This window comes from Lagenorhynchus albirostris, chromosome 12, assembly GCF_949774975.1.
Source record: "Lagenorhynchus albirostris chromosome 12, mLagAlb1.1, whole genome shotgun sequence".
Classification (NCBI taxonomy): domain Eukaryota; kingdom Metazoa; phylum Chordata; class Mammalia; order Artiodactyla; family Delphinidae; genus Lagenorhynchus; species Lagenorhynchus albirostris.
The window spans coordinates 67843058-67860781 of NC_083106.1; the positions used below are offsets into that span (position 1 = coordinate 67843058).

General features: G+C 39.1%; 1 protein-coding gene across 2 annotated transcripts in view; it reads left to right on the plus strand.

Moving 5' to 3' along the window:
• RARS2 (arginyl-tRNA synthetase 2, mitochondrial) overlaps nucleotides 1–17724 on the plus strand; it is an 80963-nt gene that overhangs the window by 22379 nt on the left and 40860 nt on the right. For both annotated transcript variants that reach the window (XM_060167444.1, XM_060167445.1), the window contains exons 3-4: nucleotides 12463–12565; nucleotides 13956–14039. In XM_060167444.1, coding sequence (XP_060023427.1) covers nucleotides 12463–12565; nucleotides 13956–14039 — 187 coding nt within the window. The remainder of the gene's footprint in view (nucleotides 1–12462; nucleotides 12566–13955; nucleotides 14040–17724) is intronic.

The window sequence follows — 17724 nt, forward strand, 5'->3', positions numbered from 1 at the left end:
TCAATTTACAAAATAGTCTTTGAAATTAACCTTAATATATGATTTAACCTATTATTTCCATGGATTTAAATAATAAAATTAAAATCTGTATTTTACATACTGACATGGCAGATTATATTAGTATTCTCATGTTTTGATGTTTATTCTAATAACTATAATTATGGCAGTCTTTAAGAAAAATTTGGAATGAGGTTCGAATTTAATTCTGTAACAGCAAATAAAAGAACTAAGGTTGTAGTTAGACTGTAGTTAGAAAATCAGTTTTTAAAGGGATCTTAGAGATTTTACACCTATCTAATACTTGAATACTATTGTGCCATATTTACCTGCTAGATATTTTTTTGCAGGTTTTGGTTTTTTTGCTTGTTTCCATTCGAGGCCCCCCCAGTGATAGAGAATTACTGGTTAGGACTACATACAACCTATAGTTGCTTCTTGGATTCAGAGAGATATCTCTTTTGTTTGGTCATTCTTATTGATACCTGTTTACGAGTTGGCTAGAAAACTTCAAAACTTGGATAAAATACCCTCTCAGTTAATTAATAATGACAAGAAATTAGCTACATAGTAGGCATTTAAGCCCTAAGCTTAAATTATCATTGTTCCATTATGATATAATGATACCATTATGTCCTTGTATTTTGTCCCCTTAACTTTGTCAGGATTTTAAGATTGAGTAGAATGAATGTTCTTTTTCCCAGAATAGGACAAAGGGATAAGTGAAGAAGAGAAAGGCTACGTATGGCCTTGTAAAAGAGAGCATCTTTAAAATGGCCTGCTACAACTTCATCTATACTGAGTTCCAAGAACAGAGGCAACCACTGACCAAAAGATGGGCCATATAATTATATGTAAATTGATGTAATGTTGCAAACCAGTTACCTATTTCATAAAATCTGTAAAGGACATTTTGCATAATAATGGGAATGTCTCAGTTTTTATTTTATGTTTCAAAGACCTTTAATAAGCTGAACCGTATTGGCCCATCTTTTTGTCTTTTTTCTTAATTGAAGTAACATTGGCTTATAACATTATATAAATTTCATGTGCACAAAATTCTCTAAACAGTATAGCGTGCTCATTGCCAAAACTTCAGTTTCCATGTGTCATCATACAGTTGATCCCCTTCACCCATTTCACCCTCCCCCCCGCCCCACCACCCCTTCCCCTCTGGTAACCACCACTCTCTCTCTGTAGCTGCATGTTTGGTTTGTTTACTTACTTTGTTTTTATTTCTTATACTCCACATATGAGTGAAATCATACGGTATTTGTCTTTCTTTGTCTGACTTATTTCATTTAGTGTAATACCCTCGAGGTCCATCCACATTGTCCCAGATGGCAAGATCTCATCTTTTTCTATGGCTGAGTAGTATTCCATTGTTTATATATATACACCACATCTCCATTTTAAAAATTTTTTATTGGAGTACAGTTGATTTACCGTGTTGTGTTAGTTTCAGATGTACAGCAAAGTAGATCTGTTATACATAAACATATCCCCTCTTTTTTAGATTCTTTTCCCATATAGGCCATTACAGAGTATTGAGTAGAGTTCCCTGTGCTATACAGTAGGTCCTTATTAGTTACCTATTTTATATATAGTAGTGTGTATATGTCAATCCCAATCTTATCCCTCCCCCACTTTGCCCCCTGGTAACCATAAGTTTGTTCTCTACATCTGTAACTCCATTTCTGTTTTGTAGATAAGTTCATTTGTACCCTTTTTTTTTTAGATTCCACATATAAGCACTATCATACAATAGCTGTCTTTCTCTGACTTACTTTCACTTAGTATGATAATCTCTAGGTCCGTCCATGTTGCTGCAAATGACATTATTTCTTTTTTATGGCTAAGTAGTATTCCATTGTATATATGTACCACATCTTTATCTATTCATTTATGGACGCTTAGGTTGTTTCCATGTGTTGGCTATTGTAAATAATGCTGCAGTAAACATAGGGGTGCTTATATCTTTCCAAATTAGTGCTTTCATATTCTTTTGATAAATACCCAGAAGTAGGATAGCTTTATCATATGGTGGTTCTATTAACTTTTTGCGGAATCTCCATAGTGGCTGCACCAATTTACATTCCCACCAACAGTGTATGAGGGTTCCCTTTTCTCCACATCCTTGCCAACGCTTATTTCTCACCTTTTTGACAGTACCTATTCTGATGTGAGGGGATATCTCATTATTGGTTTGATTTTCGTTTTCCTAATAATTAGTGATGCTGAGCATCTTTCCATGCGCCTGTTGTCTTGGCCCCTCTTTTGAATAAGATTTTCTTTACCTGCTTGCAGTTCCTTTGGGTAGCTCTACTTTAACAATCTGAAATACCAGGACTTTGGTTTATAGAAAATAAATATTGGGGAGGACCTCAATTTTTCTAGGCTACCAGTCTAAAATTCTGCATATTAAATTTGTTTACAACAAAGGAAAACCCTAGCTTTGCCTTCATAAACCCAGTTATTCTTTAGGGTATTAAAACAAAGCCTAACTGTTCTTGTTTTTTGGGTTTTTTTTTTTGGCTGTGTTGGGTCTTCATTGCTGCATGCAGGCTTTCTCTACTTGCAGTGAGCGGGGGCTACTCTTCGTTGCAGTGTGCAGACTTCTCATTGCAGTGGCTTCTCTTGTTGCAGAGCACGGGCTTTAGGCATGTGAGCTTCAGTAGTTGTGGCTCACGGGCTCTAGAGCCCAGGCTCAGTCGTTGTGGTGCCAGGGCTTAGTTGCTTCACGGCACGTGGGATCTTCCCTGGCCAGAGATCAAACCCATGTCCCCTGCATTGGCAGGTGGATTCTTAACCAACTGCACCACCAGGGAAGTCAAAAGGCTAACTGTTCTATATTTCTAACTTGATTCTAAAACGCTATAACATGCCAGGAGAATTAAGAAATTTTATTTTTGTTAATTTGGTTTATTTAATGTGATATGAATCCATTGCTCATGTCTCCTAATTCAGTTATACAGTTTCCCCTTGAACAACATGGGTTTAAACTGCATGGGTCCAGTTATACGTGGATTTTTTCACCTAGCCTGAACTATGGTACTACATGATCCATGGTTGGTTGAACCGTGGATATAGAACCGTGGATTTGGAAGGCTGACTAAAATTACACTGGAATTTTCAACTGCTTGGATGGTCAGTGCCCCTAACTCCCCCCAGTTGTTTAAGGGTCAGCTGAATTTTTTTGTTTGTTTTTTGTCCACGACAGCAGAATCTTAGTTCCCTGACCAGGAATTGAACCCACACCCCCTGCAATGGACGTGCAGAGTCTTAGCCACTGGACTGCCAGGGAAGTCCCAGCTGTATTTTCAACTGTGGTGAAATTCCTGTTTAATACTGCTTGTAGTAGACAGAATTAGTAACTTTGTTACCAGCCAGTACTACTCAGATCTATGGATTTCAGACTGAAACCACAGCAACTTCTCAGAAGCAATAGGGAAGTAGCTATTGCTTTTTTTTTTTTTTTCTTTTTTCTTTTTTCTTTGCGGTACGCGAGCCTCTCACTGTTGTGGCCTCTCCTGTTGTGGAGCACAGGCTCCAGATGCACAGGCTCAGCGGCCATGGCTCACGGGCCTAGCCGCTCCGCGGCATGTGGGATCTTCCCGGACCGGGGCACGAACCCATGTCCCCTGCATCGGCAGGCGGACTCTCAACCACTGTGCCACCAGGGAAGCCCAGTAGCTATTGCTTTTTAAACTTATTTTTTAAATTATAAACGATATGAAAGTAGAGGGAATAGTTTAGTGAGCCCCTATGTGCCCATCACTCACGACCATTAGCATGTGGCCAGTTTTGTGTTGTCTACACCCCTACCCACTCTCCTTCTTCACAGTGGACTATTTTGACAGCTGCTTTTCATAGTCTAGAAGTTATGTCATTTTAAAGGGATTTTTTTAAATTAGTTTTTCTGTCATGAAAGCAAAACATAACTTTAAGGAAATTCAGGAAAATACAGAATAAGAAGAAAAAATCCCCAATACTCTTACTACATACAGTAAGACAACTGATGTTAGCAATTTGGTATCTCTTTTCTCTTTGAATATGTCTTTCAGCCTTAAAGTCATAGCTATAAAACAACTGTATGTATGATTTTGAACCCTTTCTCTTGGCATCATTTCTTTGAAACTACCACTTTTTAACAATGGCTTACTCTTAACGCTGCCCTGTTGAGGGACATTTAGATTGTTTCAGTTCTGACTTTTTACATAGTTCAGATTCAAGAATTGCCTCTCCAGGATGTGGAGAAAAGGGAACCCTCCTACACTGTTGGTAGGAATGTAAATTGGTAAAGCCACTATGGAAAACAGTATGGAGATTTATTAAAAAAAAAAAAAACACAAAAAACTCAATTCCACTCCTGGGCATATATCCGGAAAAGACAAAAACTCTAATTCAAAAAGATACATGCCCCCCAATGTTCATAGCAGCACTGTTTGCAATAGCCAAGACATGGAGGCAACCTAAGTGTCCATCAGCAGAGGAATGGATAAAGAAGATGGTGTGTGTGTGTGTGCACGCACATGCATGCATAATAGAATATTACTCGGCCATAAAAAAGAATGAAATATTGCCATTTGCAGCAACATGGATGGACCTAGAGATTACCATAGTAAGTGAAGTAAGTCAGAGAAAGGCAAATATCAAATGATATCATTTATATGTGGAATCTAAAAAAAATGATACAAATGAACTTATTTACAAAACAGACAGACTCACAGACACAGAAAACAAGCTTATGATTACCAAAGGGGAAGCAGGGGAGGGAGGGATAAATTAGGAGTTTGGGATCAACAGATACACGCTACCATATATAAAATAGATAACAACAAGGACTTACTGTATAGCACAGGGAACTATATTCAATATCTTGTAATAACCTATAGTGGAAAAGAATCTGAAAAAGAATATATATATACACACACGTGTGTGTGTGTGTAACTGAATCACTTTGCTGCACACCTGCAACTAACACAATATTGTAAATCAACTATACAGTACTTCAATTTTAAAAAAATTACTTCACTAAATAGACAAAGCAGAAGTTTTTTGTGGGTGTATAATTAAAATCTCCCAAAAGGGAAAACTGGGATCAAGTCTGGTTGATTACCCTTACCTCACTGAAGCATTTACTTCTCTATGGGTCCTTTCATACTAGCAAATAACCCAGCACAGAATTTGTTTTTTAAATATTCTTAGTTTAATAAATTGGTGTTAATCATTATTATTGGCCTAAAAGGATGATTTTCAAAATTTGTCCTTATACCAATGAACTACTTGAAAATATTTGATTTTATTGAGAATTTTTAAATTGAATTAGTTTATTATTTATGTCTCAAATAAAATTTTGGATACTTTGTACTATTAACTTTTTAAACCATCTATAGAAACTTGTGTGACCTGTTTGGGTTTTCCTGGATGTTTGAGAGCCATTCTGTAGGTTTATGGTCATATTAAACCTTTTATAAAGTATCCCACCAGGGAAGTATATTCAATATCCTGAGATAAACCATAGTGGAAAAGAATATCAGAAAGAATGTATGTATATATGTATGTATGTGTAACTAAATCACTTTGCTGTACAGCAGAAATTAACACAACATTGTAAATCAACTGTACTTCAATTTAAAAAAAAGAAAGCATCTTAGCTATGTGTCAAATCATTATTTAGTCTTTGGTACATTCAAATCTTTATTTTCAATTAATATTGCTGTTATAGCTCTTATTTTAACTTTATATGGTTTTTATTTTTTTAATCTTTCTGTTATTCCCATTTTGTTAGGCTAATGTCTTCAGTTTCCCACATTATTGGCACAAATACTTGACTAAATTATCAGAGTTCTTTGGTAAGAATATATTCAAACCTTATATGAGTTTCCACAATTAAAGTTAATCTTTAGAAAATTGAATTGTTACATAATCATTAGAGAATAGTCTTAGAAAAGAAACAGAATGGTTTGCCAACCAGTCCAGTAAGTGAAGAACTACAGACAGAATAATTCCCCATGGCTTGGTACTGTATTAACATTTTTATTTAACATCAGAACTAGCATTATTTTACCAGAACTTAAGTAGGTTCCATTATCATCACCATTTTACTGTGCTACAAAAGAAATTAAGCAACAAGCCCAAGAGCACACAGACTGATTAATAGTTGAATTTGGGTCTTCGGTTACACCTCAAATGTCGGTAGATGAGTTCGGGTTGATAAGTGTAATCCACGCTAGGCTGCTGGATAATGGATTAAGGCGCAGGAGAATCCTTCCCCCCCCCCCAGTTTTATTGAGATATAATTGACATACAGCACTGTATGAGTTTAAGGTGTGCAGCATGGGGATTTGGCATACATATTGTCATGGAATGATGACCACAGTAAGTTTAGTGAACATCCATCATCTCCTATAGACAACATTAAAGAAATAGAGAAAAAAATTTTTTTCCTTGTGATAAAAACTCTCAGGATTTACTCTCTTAACATACAAGTGTTAATTATCTTTGTCATGTTGTACATTATATCCCTAGTACTTATTTATCTTATAACTGGAAGTTTGTACCTTTTGACTACCTTCATCTAATTCCCCCTCCCCTTAACCCCCACCTGTGGTAGCCACAAATCTGATCTCTTTTTCTAGGAGTCTGTTAGTTTGTTTGCTTGTTTGTTTCTGAAGTATAATTGACCTACAACACTGTTCATATTCTACAACATAGTGATTTCTGTACATTTCAAAATGATCACGTTAAGTCTAGTTGTCATTGGTCATCATGCAAGGGCATTGCATAATTATTGACTGTATTCCCCACACTGTACATTTCATACCTGTGACTCATTTATTTTGTAACTGAAAGTTTGTACCTTTTAATCTTCCTCATTCTCTCTTCCCCCTACACCCTTCCCCTCTGGCAACCACCTGTTTGTTCTCTGTATGTATGATTCTGTTTGGTTATGTTTGTTCATCTGTTTTGTTTTTTAGAGTCTGCAATTAAGTGAAATCATATAGTATTTGTCTTACTCTGTCTGACTTATTTCATTTAGTAGAATACCATCTAGGTCCATCCATGTTGCTGCAAATGGCAAGACTGCATTCTTTTTATGGCTGAATAATATTCCAGTGTATGGTGTGTGTGTGTGTGTGTGTGCGCACACACACATACCACATCTTCTTTATTTGCTCATGTATTGATGGGCACTGAGGTTCCTTCCATAACTTGGCTATAGTAAATAATGCTGCAGTGAACATAGGGGTATACGTATCTTTTCAAATTAGTGTTTTCATTTTCTTTGGATAAATACCCAGACTTGGAATTCATAGGCTGTATGGTAGCTTAGTTTTAATTTTTTGAGGAATCTCCATACTATTTTACATAGTAGCAGCACCAATTTACATTCCCAACAACAGTGCATGAGGGTTCCGTTTTCTCCACATCCTTCCCAACACTTATTATTTGTTGTCTTTTTGATAATAGCAATTCTGACAGGTAGGAATGATACCTCATTGTGATTTTGATCTGCATTTGCCTGAGGGTTAGTGATGTTGAGCAACTTTTCATGTGCCTGTTGGCCATCTGTATGTCTTCTTTGGAAAAATGTCAACCCTGGAACCCTGCCCATTTTTTAATTGGGTTTTTTGTTTATTTGATATTGAGTTGTATGAGTTCTTTGTATATTTTGGATATTGACCCCTTGTTGGATATACTGTTTGCAAATATCTTCTCCCATTCAGTAGGTGATTTGCATTTTGGTGATAGTTTCCTTTGCTGTGCAATAGCTTTTTAGATTGATTAGGTCCCATTGGTTTATTTTTGCTTTGCTTCCCTTGCCTGAGGAGACATATGCAAAAAAAAATATTAAGACCAGTGTCAAAGAATGTACTGCCTGGGCTTCCCTGGTGGCGCAGTGGTTGAGAGTCCGCCTGCTGATGCAGGGGACACAGGTTTGTGCCCCGGTCCGGGAGGATCCCACATGCCGCGGAGCGGCTGGGCCCGTGAGCTATGGCCACTGAGCCTGCGTGTCCGGAGGCTGTGCTCCACAGCGGGAGAGGCCCCAACAGTGAGAGGCCCGCGTACTGCAAAAAAAAAAAAAAAAAAAAAGAATGTACTGCCTATGTTTTCCTCTACAAGCTTTATTGTTTCAGGTCTTACATTTAAGTCTTTAATCCATTTTGAATTTCTTTTTTGTGCATGGTGTGAGAGAGTAGTCCATTTTGATTCTCTTGCATGTAAATGTCCAGTTTCCCAGCACCATTTATTGAAGAGGCTGTCTTTTCTCGATTGTATATTCTTCCTCCTTTGTTGTAGATGAGTTGCCCATATAAATGTTGGTTTATTTCTGGGCTCTCTATTCTGTTCCATTGATCTATATGTCTGTTTTTTTGTTTGTTTTTTATTTATTTATTTTTGGCTGTGTTGGGTCTTTGTTGCTGCGTGCGGGCTTTCTCTGGTTGCGGTGAGCGGGGGCTACTCTTCGTTGCGGTGCGAGGGCTTCTCATTGCGGTGGCTTCTCTTGTTGCGGAGCATGGGCTCTAGGCACATGGGCTTCAGTAGTTGTGGCTCGTGGGCTCTAGAGCACAGGCTCAGTAGTTGTGGTGCACGGGCTTAGTTGCTCTGCAGCATGTGGATCTTCCCAGACCAGGGCTCAAACCTGTATCCCCTGCATTGGGAGGCGGATTCTTAACCACTGCGCCACCAGGGGAGTCCCTATATGTGTGTTTTTGTGCCAGTACTATACTGTTTTGATTACTGTAGATTTGTAGCATAGTTTGAAATCAGGGAGTGTTATACTTCAGCTTGTTGTTCTTAAGATTATTTTGGCTATTCTGGGTCTTTTGTGTTTCCATACAAGTTTTGGAATTATTCTTTTTCTATGGAAAATGCCATTGATATTTTGATAAGGATTGCATTGAATCTGTAGATTGCCTTGGGTAGTATGGTCATTTTAACAATATTCTTCCATCCCATTAACATTTCTTTTAAAGCTGGTTTCATGGTGCTGAACTCTTAGCTTTTGCTTGTCTGTAAAACTTTTGATCTCTCCTTCAAATCTGAATGAAAGCCTTGTTAGATACAGTATTCTTGGTTGTAGGGGTTTTTTTTTCCCCTTTGTTGCTGTAAATATATCATCCACTCCCTTCTTTTCAGCCCACAGAGTAGTAATTTCCACTGCTCTTCCAATTCACTGATCCATCCTCTGTATCATCTAGTCTACTATTAATTTCTTGTAGTGTATTTTTATTTCAGTTGTTGTATGCTTTAGCTCTGTTTGATTCTACTTTATATCTTCTATTTGTTTAAAACTTCTCCCTCTGTTCATCCATTTTCCCAAGCATCTTTGTGATCATTACCTTAAACTCTTTATTGGGTAGATTGCTTATCTCCACTTCACCCAGTTCTTCTTCTGGGGTTTTATCTTGTTCCTTCATTTGGAATGTATTTCTCTGAGACCTCATTTTGTCTAATTCTGGTTTTATTTCTATGTATTTGGTAGGTTGGTTACATTTCCTATTCTAGACAAGTGATCCTATGTAGAAAACTTCATATGGGTCCTAGCAGCATGCTCCCCTCTGGTCACTAGAGTCATGCTTTAGAGGTGTCCCCTATGTGGGCTTTTTGGGTCTCTCTATTGTGGCAGGCTGACTACTGTGGGCATGCAAGTAGGCCTGGCTCTTTTGTGGGTAGGACAGTGGATTGCCAGGCCCTGCCTTGTGTGAAGGCTGCCAGTCACTGGTAGGTGGGGCCAGATCCTGGTGCAGTGGAGCTCATGGCCAGGGGAGTCCAGGTCCTGGTGCCAGCCAATAGATGGCTGGGGCCTGGTCACCAGGCAACTGGCTGTAGAGCCCCAGTGGGTCCTAGGGCTAGTGCTGACCCATTGGTGGGCAGAGCCAGGTCCTGGCATCTGTAGCTGCAAGGCCCTAGTGGTCCCAGTGTTGGTGTCAGCCCACTAGGGCTGGGCCAAGGCCCAGTAGGTTCCAGGGCTAGTGCCTGCTCACTGGTAGGAGGGCCAAGTCCCAGGGCAGCTGGTGGGGCTGTGTCCCTGCCCAGCTGGCTGCTTGGCCTGATGCGTCCAATTATTGGTGCTGACAGGCTGGTCAGGAGGGCTGGGTCCTGGTGTGGCTGGCTGTGTTGCCAGGGGAGTCCAGGGCCTGGTGCAGGCCAGCAAGTGGGGCAGGGCTGGGTCAGAAGGCGACTGGCTACAGAGCTGCAGGGGGTCCTGGGGCTAATGCTGGCCCTCTGGTGGGGAGCTAAGTCCTGGGGTGGCTGGCTGCAGGGGCTCAGAGTCCCAGAGCTAGTGTTAGCTTGCTGACGGATAGGGCCGTTGGTGTTGGGTGGTCCCGGGGCTGGTGGTGGCCTCCTGGTGGGCAGGGTCGATTCTTGACAGGGCTGGTGATGGCCCACTGGTGAGTGTGGTCATATCCTGACATGGCTGGCTGAGGTGCCCAAGCTATCCTGGAGGTGATGTCAGCGTTCTGTTGGGTGGGGATGTGTCCCAGTGGGTCCAGAGTCTAATGCTGGCCCACTAGTGGGCAAAGCTGTGTCTCTTGCTGCAGGGCCTAGGGAGTCGCAGGGCTGGTGTCCACCCCACTGGGTAAAGAGGGTCCTATGACCACCTCTGGCAGCTTGGGGGTCCCTGGGCTAGTGTCAGCCCACTGGTAGGTGGGGCCAAGTCCCTGGCCTGGGGTATCCCAGAGGTGGTGAGGACTGGCTGGTGCATGAAGCTGGGTCCCAGCACTAATAAGCTAGAGGGAGGGTTTCAAAATGGCACGTACCAGCACCAGTGTCCTGACGGGGTGAGCTCCCTAAATTGGCTGCTGTCAGCATCTCTGTCCCCAGGGTGAGTTCCATTTGCCTCCTGCTCTTTGGGAGGCTCTCCAAGATCTGCAGGTGGGTCTGACGCATGCTCCTTTCGAGTTATGCTTTTGCCCTGGTCTTAGAGCTTGTGAAATTTTGTGTACACCCTTTAAGAGTGGAGTTTATATTTCCCACAGTCCTCTGGCTCTCCTGAAAGTAAGCCCCACCGGCTTTCAAAACCAAAATGCTGCAGGCTCATCTTCCCAGTGTAGACCCCCAGGCTGGGGAGCCCAGTATGGGGCTTTGCTCCTTGGAGAAAACCTCTGTAATTGTAATTATCCTCCTATTTGTGGGTTTTGACTCTCCCACATCTCTGCCCCTTACTGTTTCATTGTGGTTCCTTCCTTAGTGGTAGGAGATAGTTTCTCCTAGTCTTCAGGTGGATTTCATGGATAGTTGCTCTGTAAATCGCTGCAATTTTGGTGTGCATGTGGAAGGAAGGAAGCTCGGGGTCTTCGATTCTGCCGCCCTGGTCACTTCTCAAGGCTCAGGAAAATTCTTAATGGTCATTATTGACTAGATTCTTTAATGTGATCAGAAGCCACACAGAATTTTTTAGTCATGTGCCTGAATTTCAAGAGTGGTAAGAAGGAAGTGATTTGTGCTCCTCTATTTTGCATTACAGATGGGCTAGCCAGATAATGGTTCAACCCACTTATCCTGCCCATAAAGTCTCATTCTCTAGTTCATATTAAACATCAGAGGATGTTCAGTGTTGGTAATTATGTGGATGTTTGTATATTAATTAAAATTATTTTTACACCTAGAAGATTTCAAACTACAGAAAATTTATAGCGAATAATGTAATGAACACTCATGCTCACTTTCGAATATGTCAGGTCTTAATTTTTTTCCAAATTTTTGTTTTCAGAAATCAAACATTATAGATACCATTGAAGCCACCTGTATATACTTCTTTGATTCCACTCCCTACCATCCTTTCCTAGGGATAACTGCTCTTCTGAAGCAAACGATTGTTTTCACTAATTGGTTGCTTTGTGTTTCTTGGTTTCTTTGTTTTTGCATTGTTTCATCACCAGCCCAATGAAAAGAACAGCACTGTCTGTCTCCTTAAGGAACTACTCAGTGTTAAGAAGAATATTCTTCCTCTCATGTTGAAACTCAGATTACAACATTTTTTAAAAATTGTGCTTTGGTCATTTGAAGGTCAGTGAAGGGACTTGAATGAAGGAAGCTTGTGGAATAGTGGAAGAAGATTTGTACTGATAGAAGCAGTCAAGAGACTTGAGCTTTTTACTGAGTCTGCTTATTAGTTGCAGGAGGATTTTTAGGGGAGACGTTGAACTTGCCGGACATAATTTTTCACATCTATCAAATAAGGTGGTTGCTCTCCCTCTCCCACAGAGATATCATAAAGCTACAACTAGGTAAGGGAAGCAGAAGAGTTTTGTAAGGTGATGCAAGATAAAGTTCTAAATCAATACAAGGTGATGATATTTCTGATTGTTTTATATTTTGAAAGTGTAATTCCTTCTGATAAAATTGTGTCAATGTAGAGAACACAGAGTAATTAGTCTTTTTCATTTGTTTGTTTGTTACACTAGTAATGTTTTTAAGGTAACAGCCTTCTCCTGTTTCAATGTCTGTCTTTAGAGAAGTAGCTGACTTTCAGCTTTCTGTGGATTCTCTATTGGAAAATAACAATGACCATTCAAGACCAGATATTCAACTTCAAACCGTGAGACTGGCAGAGAAGGTACTTTAGCTATTATCTCTTTTTGACATTATAATAAATGTAGTATTTCAAAGAAAAAACTACTCTGCAAGCTATCTCTGCAGGCTATCTCAGCCATAATAATGAATTTAATAGCCTTTTTTTCCAAGGCACCTTGAAAAGTATAATTTAAATTTATTTTAGCTGCATACTATAAGGTTAGGATGGTTTTTGAAATCAGGTATAAAACATTCCTCTTGAGCTGACATTATTCAAGTTATTGATTAACTACTTACAGGAAGACTGAAGTGTTAAGTAAATTTACAGATTGAAGCTGGATGGACTTCTGAATTTAGGAGAACAAGCTTGATAAATTAGAGCAGTGGGTTGCAGTTTTAAAAATAAGTTTCTGGGAAGATGAACGTTAAAATATGAGAAGAAATGATTAGATGTAAATAGAATCATGATTGCAGAGAAGAAGTGGTTAGATGATTTAACAAACCTCTTCCATTTCTAATTTTCTCTGATGCGTTCCGTATCTAAAAGAGGAATTGAAAGGATTGTGGTGAATGACCACATCTAAATTGTTAGCGTAATACCTTCAGAAAAGCAGGTTTGGGGGAAGTTTTTTTTTTTAAATAAGGTTATTACGTGTGACACAGAAGAGGGCATGGGCACACTGAAGAGTCCAAACAATGAAAGTCACTTTCATAGAAAAAAATGTTTAAAGAATGAATATGATAAAGGAGCTTTGGTAGCTAAGTAAATGTTTATTTGACCACAAAAATTACCCCAGATTTTTATCAGGAAGTATACCAGGAATAAAATTATCCTAATTACAAGATTTATTTCCTCCTTCTCCTGTGAGTTCTCAAAAATAAAGGCTAGTGGCTCCTCAGTGACAGCAGGAATTTCTTCATGCTTCATGGGTGTCTCGGGTGCTTTGAACATCTAGTTGGTTAAAAATGTAAAGCGCATCCATTGAAGACCGAGCATTTAAATTATTTACATTTTATGTGTGTGTGTGAGTTGTTCTAGCGGATGCCCTGACAGAATGTCATGTTCTGTCACTCTCATGCAAGGCGGATGAAATAAAAAGAATTCATTGCATGTCAAGGTACCTAGGGTGGGGGTAAAGTGATGCTCCCTTTTTTCCACGTTAGAAAGAGAATTTGAAGTGAGAGAATGGGAAGGTGGAAGAGAGAGACTTCGAATACAGAGTAGCATTCTAGCCCGGAAAAGAAGAAAACGTGTAAATGCAAATAGAATGACAGAACTGGGGAGATGGGCTAAAGCCGAGGTCCAGACACAATGACTGTGAGAGAGGACCCACCTGCTGCCCTTGGGAGTCAATCTGATAGGATCAGAGCTACAAAGCTCATTAAGCCTATTTCATAACATGCCTGTTTTACTTGATTTGTTATCTTTTCAGCTAAAATGTGACACAGTGGTGAGTGAAATCAGCACTGGTCCAGGGACTGTAAATTTCAAAATAAACAGAGAACTATTAACAAAGGTAAGAATGGGTTATGTTGCAGCTGTTGCACCTTCACTCATTCCCTCTACTTCAGCTACAGTGGTTTCCCTCCAGTTCTTAAAACTTACCGTACCTCCTCTTGCCTTAGAATCTTTGCACATTCTGATCCCTCTGCCTGGAGTGCCACCCCAAGTTAAATCTGCTTATCCTACAGATCTTGAGGTTCCCTAGCAGTGCCTTTCTGACCCCTTCATTCATATACGCTCATAACACTGTATATGTCTCCTTTGCAAAACTTATTGTAGTTGCTATCTTACGTCTTTTTTCTATAACTTTATTTTTTCATTAATTTTTTATTTATTCTTCTTTTTTTTTTTTTTCCTGGCTGTGCCGCGCAGCAAGCAGGATCTTAATTCCCTGACCAAGGATCAAACCTGTGCCCCCTGCAGTGGAAGTGCAGAACTCTAACCACTAGACCGCCAGGGAATTCCCAATTTGATTAATGCCTATTGCTCTTTAAACTCTAATTTCCATTAGGACTTATAGCATCTGTTTTTCTCACATCCCCGTTTCCTAGCACAGTGCCAGGCATGCAGTAGGTGCGAGATAACTATTGTTAAATGAATTAATGGACTCCATATTGAATACAAGAAAAGTACTGCTGGTTTCACCCTCTGGTAGCCTGTAATCTGTTGGAAGCATAAGATTTATATAAGAGAAACCATAAGACAGTTCTTTTAATAAAACAATAAATTTTTTTTTAAAAAGTGATATAATAAGCATAAGAAACATCAGATATGGTAAAATCTGGATGACCTGAAGGAGTTGGGGAAAACTCATAGAGGAATTGGGTCTCCCTTGAGTGAGCCCATGGAGGACAAGTAGTCCTGGATATGAGACCATTTGTTCAGTTTTATCTCAGTTGAACTTTAAAATTTATCATAATGCATGGTTTGTATGTATTTGGTGTGTATTGGTCAGACTTAGTATATGCTATGGTCTTGAATTGAAAATAACTGTAAAACCAAAATTTCTAATAATATAGTTTCTTCCCAAGGTTACATAGTTTACAGACATTTACCCATCAGCCTTATAATTCTTCTGAAGGAGAGTTAGTGTTTCATGCTTGTCTCTAGATCTTTGAACTCTTTTATCTTTTTTTCACTGTTAGTTCAAGACAAACTTGTTAAACCAAAATCCGTCACAAGGACAAGAAAAATTTGTTATGAGCTTTTTAAAAAGCGTCTACAACTTGTTGGGCTCTTGATAGCATTTCGTGTCAACTTAGCAAACCAGTGAATCTAATGTACCATTTTTAAATAAGTGACTCTTTCCTCCTCCAGTTGCTGTCTCAGTGTTTATGGAAGGAGAAATGGAACTTGCCAACATGCCTTCCAAACTTTAGGCCATTTGATAGGCAATTTTACTATGGGAAAATGTGCTACGGTAGATGAAGTTTGCCTTTATAGCCAGCTTAGCTGAAAGAAATATAGTTTATATTTCGAGTCAAGGCATAGTTAATAATTTAAAATTTCAATGGCCATGAATTTTCATGCTTTATTACAATTAATTAACTAGGAGATTTTATCTGTTTAAGGATGCCCACTAGCTCACTTATTAAATATATTCCCAAATCCTTCTCAATTGACAACGGAGGGAAAGAGTTAGGGCTTTGAGGTCCAGCTACTGTTTCTCACATGGAAACCCTCCCTTCCTTGTAGCTTTGAGGATCTGGATATTAGTGTGACTTTCTTTAAAGGAATAAGCAGAATGCTTACAGTAGCCTGCTCAGTGTCACAGTAAAGAATACATCCTAGAGCAGTGAACACCCATAGTCTGAAAAAGGGAGTATTGAATGTACCTGTGTTACAATTTTTTAATAATAATTCTTATCTGCTCAAAGCCTAATTTCTTCTACACGTGGCTCCATTATTTTCAGGCCTTAAACAATGTTCATTTGCATGTCTGAAGTTTTCAGATCATATCAAGAAAATTCAGTCCTTCTTAGGACCTTTATAAAACTTTTTTTTCCATGTTAAAGTTATTGAGATTCACATGTAGCCAATGATCTATGTCCAAAACTTACTCCTCAAGCAGAGAATTATGAATTTGTATCATTGTTTCCACATGTACAAACTTAGCCTTGCATAAAATGTATCTGTTCTTGCATTGCAATTGAATTACTAGCACTGGCAGCACCAGAGATGATTAAATGTTAGCTTAGGTTTGGATTGCTAATAATGGCTTATAATGTCATCATATAAATCATCATCAAAGGTAGGAGGCTAAAATGTAAAATTAAATGTAGTAGGAACTGCCAAATCTCTGAGACTAGATAATACATTTTTCAAAGCTAGAAGAACTTATCATTGTGAAGAACTATCACTTTGGTACCAGACTTCTACCTGGCAGTAGTCTATAGATGACTTTCAGAAGAAACTAACTTTGAATAATAGTTAATTCAGTTTATGGGGAGAAAAAAGAGAAAATAGGAGTTTAACCAAATAGGAAAAAGGCAAACAAAATCCTGTTTTTTAGGTGTGCCTTAGAAATATACCGTGGATAATACAATTTCTTATTTTGCATGCACACATGCATTTTTATTTGCTGAATTCAACTGTGCATGCTCTAACAAAACTTAAGGGGAAAAAAAGAGATACTGATTTAAGTGGCTCTAACTCTGCTCATTATTTCACTAATTGAGTTTATGTCAATAGGCAGTGGATGCATTCAAGTCATGGGTAGTGTCAATCAGCTGAACACATGGAAAGGATTAATGATTAAGCACTTTTCAGCTATTGACTAAGGAACTGACCAGTCAAGTAGTGGTAACTTCCTTAGAAGTTCTTTTGAGAGCTGTCAAATGCTGACCAGGGACTTCCCTGGTGGCGCAGTGGTTAAGAATCCGCCTGCCAATGCAGGGGACACGGGTTCGAGCCCTGGTCCCGGAAGATCCCACATGCCACGGAGCAGCTAAGCCCATGCACCACAACTACTGAGCCTGTGCTCTAGAGCCTGTGAGCCACAACTACTGAAGCCCACATGGCCTAGAGCCTGTGCTCCGCAACAAGAGAAGCTACCGCAATGAGAAGCCCGTGCACTGCAACAAAGAGTAGCCCCCACTCGCCACAACTAGAGAAAGCCTGTGCACAGCACTGAAGACCCAACGCAGCCAAAGATAAATATATAAAATAAATTAAAAATATATATTGACCAATAAAGAATTAGATAAAATGACAGAATCATCCACAGAAAATATAATGGTGGTGGATAAACAGAAAGCACCCGCCTATTGGAATATTTGTTAATTTGCTAAAGCATTCCAAAAAGTTAAACCTTTGAAAGATTTAATTTCTGGTTATAGATTCTTTTTGAACCTACATTTACATTACTGAGTACCTCTTACCGTTAAACATACATATTGGTGAATAGATGGGCCTCTAACTTACTCTATTAAAATATCAGAGAACTTTACTAGCTCACTGACATTCTTCTTTGTGCCTACTAATTCAATAAACTTCCTGCTTATTATTTGCCAGGGACTGCATTACTGAAATCTGAAGACAAAGTGGCATGTATCTTGCCCTCAAGGAGCTTATGATCTAAAAAAGCAAAGCATAAAAAATATTACAGTGTAATGTGTGATGGCTAGACAGTGGGATGAATCATATAATGAGGGCATGTATAAGATGCAGTCCTGGTGTAAAGAAAGGTACATGTAAAT